The sequence below is a fragment of the Phalaenopsis equestris genome, unplaced genomic scaffold (genome assembly GCF_001263595.1).
Source record: "Phalaenopsis equestris unplaced genomic scaffold, ASM126359v1 Scaffold000065, whole genome shotgun sequence".
In the NCBI taxonomy this organism is placed as follows: Eukaryota; Viridiplantae; Streptophyta; class Magnoliopsida; order Asparagales; family Orchidaceae; genus Phalaenopsis; species Phalaenopsis equestris.
Window position 1 is genome coordinate 16,432 of NW_018164507.1, and position 10,433 is coordinate 26,864.

Consider the following 10,433-nt stretch of genomic DNA (forward strand, 5'->3'; position numbering starts at 1 on the left):
AAAAAAACTAAAATATATATATATATATATTCAAGCTACTTGTATTGCAGGTTCATGACAGTAAGATCAAACCAGATTTGCTTGAAAGCCTGCACGATGAGATCGTGATACTCGTCCGAATTGAAATAAAGATAGCAAGAGAGAAGCTCCTCCAAATCCTTCGAAGCCCAAAGATTGTTCTGAAAGATCATCTCTAGCATGGATTCTCTGAAGTCACTTTCCGGGTCTGACGAAAACTTGACCACCACGAAGCTATCAGCCAACCCGTTCTTCTGTCGTAGCCTCTTCTTTGCTAGCCTGGGTGAATTCAATCGCATCTTATTTCGTGGAGTTTGGGACGTGTATAACCTCCTTACGTGGATTGGTTGTCCAGCTGCTATGTCGGGTTCATGTGTCGCTTTCTTGATGGGCTTAGTCACTATAGGAGGAAGAATAATGGAAAGATTAAAATCAGTAGAGAATAAGACACCGTCCAAGTGGTGCAGAGGAGTTTCATGGGCTGGCTCTGAGCTTGGAAAGGAGGAGCTCTGTTCTTTGGAATTATTAATGGAAGACAGAGAGGAAGAGATGTGCTTGTTTTGAGTGCTCAGCGGATTCTTACGAATATTTGGCTTGGTTTTTCTCGGTTTATCGAAAGGCGTGGGAGAATAAGGAAGTTTTTCTACTCTGTTTCCGCTTGGAATATAATTGGACGGTCTGTTTGGGTCATATGCTTGCTTTTGTGGCGCTTCTCGGCTTGGCTTTTGGTTTTCAAAGGATCTTCCGGTTTTCATGGAATTCTGAACTTTTCTGCTACCTTTGCTTCTTCTGATTCTCATGTCCCTCAGCTTATTGAGCCATGAATTTGGCATCATTTCGGATAGTCGGAAAGCTCTGAATTTGTATCTCCACCTCCCCATGAATAGGATTCACAAAAAATTAGAAGCAAGGAAAAAGAGGAGGCATAAACTTGTTTTTTCTTTCCCTTTCTGTCTTTCTCAAAGCTTCTTTCTACAATTCAAAGAAGGAATCAGAAACTAATAAATAACGCCCTTGTGGCGCTGTTGCCTTTCAACTTGGCTGGTATATTAGCTAGAAAGGCGATGAAAGCAAGAAAGTGTAAAGTTTGCAATCCTCTCTCTCTCTCTCTCTCTCTCGCTGGCTTTCCCTCTATTCATAAGCCGAGGCAGGACAGACCGGTTGAAGAAAGAGAAGCAAGGCAGCGTCTTTAAGCCAGGGTTGGGACCCAGCACAAAAAGTGAGGTAGGGGAAGGGAAAAAGAGATTTCAAAATTTTCCAAGTGGCATTCACTGGTCCATCCTTCAACGGGCAACATCTTATTCATCTTCCGAATCAAATATAGGTATAATAAATCTTAGTGTGGACATGATGATGTGAGTTAAGTACCGATGGGTGGTATTGACATTGGTGATATTGGGGTGATGTTGAGATACAATATCACTCCCATATCACGGTATGCATGCATTCGCTCCTTTAATAAATATTAATTCTCCTAAATGTATCATCACTAACCTTATTTTTTCAGTTAGGCCTCAATTTGATAGGTTCCTGCCACAGAGAAAAGTTAATTTAAAAACAAAATTCTAAAAAACATCATTTTCAACTTACTGCCTGTTACAGGTCTGTTTGAAGGGAAATATTTACATACGGAATGCGCACGCAGTTCTGTGTGCATACTTTATTAACCTCGCAATACTTCTATAATAATTTATGAATAAAATCAAAATAGAACCCGCAAAGGTTATTAGAAAGTTATTAAAGTTATATGTTATTGAAATTAATACCTCAATAACCTCCTAATAATTTCCTAATAACCGTGAAGCGAAGGTTATCGAGGAGTTATTAAGCATGCAGCTCTGCGTACGTATTCCGTATGAAAATATTTCTCCTATTTGAATAGAAAAATAGCAGATGGTTAAATTATGAGAGAAATAGGGGAGAAGAAGCGAGTCCCATCATTGATGGCGCCTTTACGGTTGGACTTTGGTTGAAGTCGCCATTTGCGGTAGAAATGAAGTCGGCGAAGATTATCATCCCAACGACAATAGAATGTTTTCCCCACTTCCTGTAACACCTCAAATGAGTCCTTATAGTGAACATTTGAACCAGATATTTTGAATTTTTTCAGTTTCATTTTTAACCAATATGCAAAGCATTCGAGCGCTATTATCATAAAGTTGGTTGAGGAAATTGTTCCATTGTTGAATTAATTGATGTTGTTTAATTTGGAAAGCAGAAATACTTTATGAGAATGTCATGCGATGCTAACTAAACTATGGAGATATATATGATCTCACTACATGGGCACGACTAGACGGAGACCAAACTTTCCTATAAAATGGCAGTGCCATTAGATTTAATTTGACATGCTTTCATTTTCATGGTTAATGGAGTACTTGGTCAAATAGACCACCTGTGAATTTATTAGAATAGCAGGTTGGGTCTGTTGGGCAGATAAAAGAAAGATATGTGAAACTTTTAGTGGGCAAACAAGGAGTTGGAATCCTCTATCGTTATCTTACTCTGGCACAACCTTACAATCAAGACTAACAACATTATTATTATTTTTTCTTTTTGGGAAATTGTCATTTTACTAATAGTGGAAATGCACTTATGTGATACTTCAAGCTTGATGGATTGATCTATATATTCTTAAATGACCTTTCTAATCAAACTTTTGAAGATAAAACTTAGAGTTATTTCATTAGAAGTTCAATATATAAGATATATTTTAATATATATGATATTAAGACATATGAACTAATGTAAATTTAAATCATAGATTTGATGGGCAAAATGAATTTGGATGTTTTTCTACTACATTAATAATCTTTTCCATTCTAAAATGTCACACTACACCCTAGAAGGTAACTAGTTGATCAAGAAGTCTTCAGTAAAATGGTCCAGTGATGTCCCTTTGTAATGGTAAAAAAAGAGAAAACAAGGTCATTAAAGAAAAATGTTTCTTTTCTCTATTGTTTATTGGAGGACATAAAAATTAGGTTATTCTCTTTACTCTTCATTTATTTATTGAAATTATGTATCTATGAATCCAAGGATGATATTACTAAGGTGACTTGACAATGTGCATAAACAATTTTATTTTTAATCCCATTGTAATGTAGAATAAAAATATAATCCAAGTAAAATTCTACTCACTTGGCATGCTTATGATTGCATTTTTATGAGAGCAAATTAATTTAATGGAATGGTCACTTGAATGAAGAATGATTTCAATATGCAATAAGTAGTCAATTTCATGTCTTGTAATTTATAATGTTGCATACAATATTCAACTACAAATGAATTTCAATTGTTTGATGCTATATAATTTCTTACTAAAATAATAAGCATAATATTCATATTAACCGAGTACCCCCATCAATGCCCACTTTGTACACATTATAAGAGAACTTAAAAGGTTTATAAAATGTAGGTAGTTAAGAATAAGTGAGTAAGCCATAAAAAATTTTATTTAATTAAAGGACTTAAAAGCAATGGACGTCCTAGAAAATTGTTCTTTCTTAATGTTACTTGTGAGGGGTACCATGTTCAAACCTTTAATAAAATTTTGCTAATTGATGAAAACTAGAACATTAGAGAAAGATTTGAGAATCATTCAATCTATCAATGTCTTAAGTTTGGCATTTTTTGGCTAGTTTCCATTATTAGCTCAAATAAATTATAAGAATATGTTTTCTTTGGGTAAAGAATAAATTTTTTCCCATATTAACATAAATTTTATCACACTCTTTAAATTCTAAGCATAATTTTAAGATGACCAAGTGAAACATTTCATTATACTTGTGAATATAATCCCATCAAAGTAAATGACCAAGGACTTTCATGTAAATATTTTGAGCACTTTAGTCATTAGCCTCATGAATGTGCCAAATTGTGTAATATAAAGGGCATGACTAACCTTTTATATAAACCATCTAGTGTTTTAAAACAGTTTCCCATTCATCATTATAACTTATTCTAATTTGATAGTAGCCGCTATGGAGGTCCATTTTGAAGAAGAAAGATGAACAAAAAATTTAAATCTATCTAAATATGATTGTTTAGGCTAATCTATTCTAAATTTAGAAATGAGCAGTTATAACTTAATGACTTTAGCTAAGATGCTAGACCAAAGGGGGAATACATGTTGACTCACTAATGCAAATTATTTAGTCATCTAGCAAATAATGTTTATAAGTTGAACTATATGTTTGATGTTGATTTGATAAGCAAATACTTGTGAATAAATAATCAATCTAGTATTTGCTTGCATACATAAGATCCATTATAAATCTATTGAAATCATTTTCTTTTTAAAATCTTAGTTTACTTTACTAAGTCATGCAAGTTTTATATAAATAGATTGCTATATGACTAACTTTATGCTTGCTATATTTTAGGGGCAAGAAATTTAATTTCTTATATTATTTAAAAAATTTGAGAAAATCATATATTTCCTATGCACCACCTTATAAATAAATAATATTAGAAGTTTTAACAGAGAGTATAAGTCAAGGTAAGAATGATTTGGTTCTGTAGTACATCCTAGAAAATAAAAATATATAAGATATTATTGGGCTCTATGATAATATAGACAATCTTCTTCTCAAATTGAATGGAATTAATTTGTGGGTCTTCAACTCTATGTCATAGAGCCTTTATAGCTTCACTTTGAGGTTCATCATTCTTGTCCATCCATTATCTATTTCCCTGCAAATCTATTAAACTTTGTAGGATAAAAAGTATATTTTATATAAAAAATTATAGCCACTCTTTTGTAGAATAAATGATAAAATCATGTGTGTTTGCCAATTTTTCTTATCACACTCTCCCTAGCTTAAATAAGTATCAAGCTACTTTTTTGATGTTATTGGCCATACTTATGCCTTTCTCATTTAAAAGTAGTACATCTAAGAAAAAGTAATTATACTTTATTTTTTATGTGATTATTCCTTTTGTGAATGGATAACTATAAGGAAAATAATATTTTTACGAAAGCTTTTTTGAAAAGGAAAAAGCTCGCAAAAGTTCACACAACAAAACCAACACTTAATTACAAATGCTCGTAAGTATTTCACAACAAATATTACATACTATATGGGGTTTGTGGACAAAATCTACTGAACTCGGGGGGACAAATATCTCTGCTACATTTGCGGAAGAAAGTGCTAGGACTCACATTCAACCAAAGGGGCAACGGGAAAATATATCGGTCACGCTAGGAAGGAATGCACTAGGACTCACATCTAACCCAAGTGGGGACGAGGAAAATATATGGGTTTGTAGACAAAACCCGTGGAAACCGAGGGAAGAAATATCTCTGCTACATTGAGGAGGAAAGCGCTGGGATTCACATTCAATCCAAGGGTAGCGGGAAAATATATCGATCACGCTAGGAAGGAATGCACTGGGGCTCACATCCAACCTGAGAGGTGGCGAGGAAAATATATGGGTTTGTAGACAAGACCCGAGGAACCTGAGGGGACAAATATCTCTGCTACATTGAGGGGGAAAGCGCTGGGACTCACATCCAACCCAAGGGGAAACAGGAAAATATGTATTGATCAATATGGTTGTCACATTAATATTTAGTGGCATTTACATTCATAGCACATAATTCTTATGTATTACAATACTTATGACATAAGCATTTATATTTACACACATAACACTAAATTCTTTAATATCATATGAAAAAAACACACTATTATCACTATTTTAAAGTTAAAAAAAGACTCTTCATGCATCAATTTAAAGCATCAAAATGCTATGTATGTACATAAAAAAATTTAGGTGTAATATATGTAAATATATAATAATTGTGTGATATGTGTGTAAACTTCCCTATTATTTAATTTATTCATTTATTACAACTTTAGAGTAATTAATTTTTTTTTTCTTTAAGTTGTTTGTGGCTCAAAGGGTTGCTATAGCTTTTAAAGTACATATTCTTTAAAGATTATGAAAAATCTCAATAGATTTCCTCTACTTACTTTGTGGTAGGCCTATCATCAATGGTGTCCTGAGACACAGTGATATAAAATTTTTACTTCGAAGAGAACTTTACCTAAGTATTTTTTATTACTTTAAAGATTCGCTTAATGTTTAAGTATGAAAAGATGTGTGTTTGTTAGATGGACCAAGCAAAAATCTTGAAGGGTTTCACTTAGTGAAATTATATTAATAGAGCTACGAAAATTTCATATGAAAAGGCTTTTGAAATTAAAAAAAAAATTATTTAATATTTATTTGAAGGTTATGTTATGTATGTATGAATTTGAGTTATATAAATTAGGCTAGAATACTAAAAAAATGCATATATTTTGAAACTTTTGATAAAAGAAGTTTACTCTATAACTTTAAGATTGGATCAAGAGAGGTTAAATATAGCTTTAAGGTTTTAAATTATGCTTTGAGGTTAAAGTTTATGCAATGATATAGCATTTGGGTCTATAAGAAAGACAATGTTTGTTAAATTGGGCTAAACAAACTAAATGTGAACTCGTATGCATGGTTTATAGTTCTGAAACTTAAAATTAGGAATATGCCTAGAAATTTTGTGTTTAAATTCAAGGGAATAACTTATTTGATTTGGGTTAAAGAAGTAGGGGAGCTAAGGATTGGAGTATAATGAATAATAAGACTATTTGTTGTTTTACTCTAAGCAAGTGAACTATAAAAATATAAATTGGTCCTAAAGTAAGCGATGGCTATCCTAAAACATATTAAATGGTTGTAAGAAAACTTCATGTAAAATTCAAACATTAAGTGAAGAAACAAGAATGTAATAAGGTTAAATTGGGTTTTGCTCGCAATTGACCTAAAGGAATGAATCTCATATATGGAGAGTATAAAACATAATTTGAATCGATCTTATTATTTTAGAAATTCATTAAATATATTTAATAAGTTTTTGAAAGCTTATGAAAATAATGAATCTCATAAATAAAGATCAAAATAAATTTAAGTTTAATGAATATTAGTATAGCCTATATAGGTTTTTTTTAAAAAAATTATTTTACATTTTTGGGAACTTTTCTACATTAAGATTTTAATTTTTAAAGTTTTAAGATTTGTTTATGTTCACTTAAAAAGAATTATGAAGCTTTCTTGCCTCCTATATCATCCCTTTTCATGGGACATTGGATTTATAGTTTAAGTATAAGCACCATGAGCCATGCAAGATGAATCCATCGCTTAGAAGGTTAATAAAAAAAATTTTGATATGACAAAATCATAAACATTCATCTCATTTAGTAAAATTAGATGATATACATGTCATCTCTTAGCTCTCACACTAAGGTAGATTCATCAATTGAAGATCTTTTGATTTCAATGATATAAGAAGAAAAAATGAAGAATTTTACCATCAGAAAGTGCCATTAAAAGGTCATAATTTTGGATCTTGGCTCACACATTTTTTTGTGATGATTAACTGCATAAAGCTTTCTTATCCCTTAGAGATTGTAATGGATGTAAGAAGGCTATGTTTTTTCAAGTATTTCAATTTTTGAAAAGGTGGATAAGCAAAGTTTGAATGGCCATGATGAACTATCAAATGACAATCCTACCCTCATTTTATTCAAGATACATAACCATAATATATTTGTAATTTTCTTGATGAGAAAATGATCCAGGGAGAGTTGGAGAAAGGTTTTGAGGTCCATTTATGTTATGATTCTTCTATTATCAAGCAAAGCTTTTAAATGTGCAAGACGTAAAGGCACAAAAATAGCATAATCTTTGGTTTAATTTAGCAATAGATGAATTAGTCATGTCAGTTAGATTAAATGGAGTTTTGGTAAACTAATTTTATCTAGTTGGGTTAACATAGTTCTTATGAGTGCCCAATGTATAAGCTTTGATGAGATATACAAGTTACATGTATTAGATTAAGTAGTCTTGTCAGTTAGATTGAATATACATATGCCAAATTTTGAATTCAATTGATCGGCCAATAAATGGTCTGAAGCTTTCAAATGTGCTTTAATGGTTTCACAAAAACATGATTGGACTTAAGATTAAACCAATTTTGGTATCTTGGCTTTGTCTTGTTGAAACAGTTAATTTCATTATAAACTTGGTAAAATCGAGCCTTTGGATGATGTTGAACTTGAATCTAAAATATTTTTTGCCAAAAAAAAAAAGTGAGATTTGTGCTAAATAATAACAATTTGCTGATGAGGAATCAATAATCATTCTATCTAAATGCCTAAAATCTGATTCAAAACAGCCATGTTAAAATACTTCATCGACGCCACAAATTGGATTGGATAGTTTTGCTTAAATAAAAGCCCGTAATCAACTGGCATTGTAGTTTTGCAAACCTTTGTGCAGATCCTCTCAGAGGTTTCAAAACTCGAAAGCTCTGAATCTATACCAAAGGGCAGTGATGTACTAATTTGACTTCATTCCACAATTTATGAAATTCATCTATACCAGATGTCAATACTCTAATGATTTTCATTAATCCCACTATAAGCTAAAGCTTTTTTTTTCCTTTGATTTTTTGTATTGCTTGCACCATGGTTCGTCTGGGGTCATGCAGGAGAGCTCATAAATTTGAAATCCTTGAAAGACGGCTTTATTCGAAGCTTACAGAAAGGCTTGATGGAGGCGGGACCAGTGGACCTGGTTGTTGAAAAGAAACCTGATCGCGCTATGGTCGGTTTTTCTTCTTTTCCGCGAACAAAATCAAGAGCAATAGCTTTTGGAGATTCAAATGGTGAACAAGTGGAGAGGGAGACGGTGGACAAAATTTGGTGGGAGAGGCAAAATAGAACGCACGGAAATCTCTTTTGTGCAGTATTGCAGGGAAGTTTAAAGCTTTACAGCAGTAAAAGTTAAACATGGGCTCTGCAGCACCACGAACGAAGGCTGGTACAGGCTTTGAATCGAATCCTGGCCTTACAGTGGAAGTTTATACCGTCAGAACTGTTATTTATAGAACTCATAATCTATTGATTAGTAATAGGGCATATAGTAATTGGTTAGAAATAAAATTTAAAATTTTAACCTACCAGAAAAAAAGTTGCCAACAGCACAACAAATTAGGCCGTACTGATATCTTGGTGCACACACCAAACTTGCTAGCACAAATCTCAAAGCAATCCGATGATCAAGGACGAATCATGGCTTGACCAATTGTTAGACGATCGACTGCTTTATTGGGTGGGGCAAACCCATGCTTTCGAGGGATTCAATCGACGGATTGCGCTTATGGTCTTAATTACCTAAATCTCTTTTAAGGATGTTCAATTACAACTAGTCAATCAACCGACATTATTCGGCAGGAGCGAACACCACGCAACTAATCGCCTTGGTCAACCAAACTAAAATGCATCAATCTACTAATGACCGTTGTATTACAGTTAAATGGCAACATGAATCTTATAGTAATTTAGTACATTAACTGCTTAAATGCAGTTTCTATACCCGTTTCCTCTTTTCTGTAATTTGACAAAAGGGTCCCCTATAAATAGGAGGCCCAAAGACAAATAAAGGGACTTCCCCCTGACTCCTTTTTTAAGAATTCTTTGTCGGCTCTACTCTTTCTCCTACTTTCCCTCTCTCAGCACCAATTTATGAGGAGTGTTTTATAGTAATTGTTTGTCTGAAGAACACATGTTCCTTTCTGAGAATCAACATGTTTGTAGACGCATTGGTCAGTTACTCCAAAATGAGTTTTCTTGACTCATTCTCAGGCTACCATCAAATAAAAATGCATCCGAAAAATGTAGAGAAGATTGTTTTTATTACTACAAATGAAATTTTCTATTGATCATTGTTTTTCGAGCTAAAGATTGTTGGAGCAACCTATCACCGTCTCATGGATGTAATTTCTTTGAGTCAAGAAAGAAATGTTGAGGTGTATGTGGATTATGTCTTAATTAAAAGTAGATTGGTTGGAGAACATATCAAAAACCTAAGAAAAACTTCAAAACCCTTACGAATTTTAATATAAAGTTGAACCCTTTGAAATGCACTTTTAGAGAAGAGATTGGTAAATTCCTAAGCTTTTTTCTTACTTTCAACAATCAAAGAGTCAATCCAGAAAATTTCATCCCCATGGAATACTAAGGAAGTACAAAGACTAGTTGGTCAGGTGACGAGACTGAGCCATTTCATCTTGAAGTTTGGCAGTAAATGTGTGTCTTTTTTCGAGGTGCTAAGAAATAATCAACACATTGAATGGATGACCGATTATGAGTCGGCATTCAAAATTCTAAAGGACTCACTAACGTCATCACCACTACTCTAAAGCCCAAAACAAGAAGAAACTTTGTCACTATACCTCGGAGTTGGATGATAGGAGGTAACACTTTGCATCCACTGGCTTAGCCAATTAAGTCCTCCTTCCTCCTCTATTGAAACCACCCCTCTCACAGCCAAATATAGAAAGTTGCTAATTCCTTGAGGAAACTCTGTCA

At 33.1% G+C, this 10,433-nt stretch overlaps 1 protein-coding gene across 1 annotated transcript; it reads right to left on the reverse strand.

The window, feature by feature from the left end:
• Positions 1-35: 35 nt before the first annotated feature.
• LOC110019626 (transcription repressor OFP1-like) lies at positions 36-899 on the reverse strand. The gene has a single exon (XM_020717367.1). The coding sequence runs from the start codon at positions 897-899 to the stop codon at positions 36-38; it is 864 nt and encodes a 287-aa protein (XP_020573026.1).
• Positions 900-10,433: the final 9,534 nt, after the last annotated feature.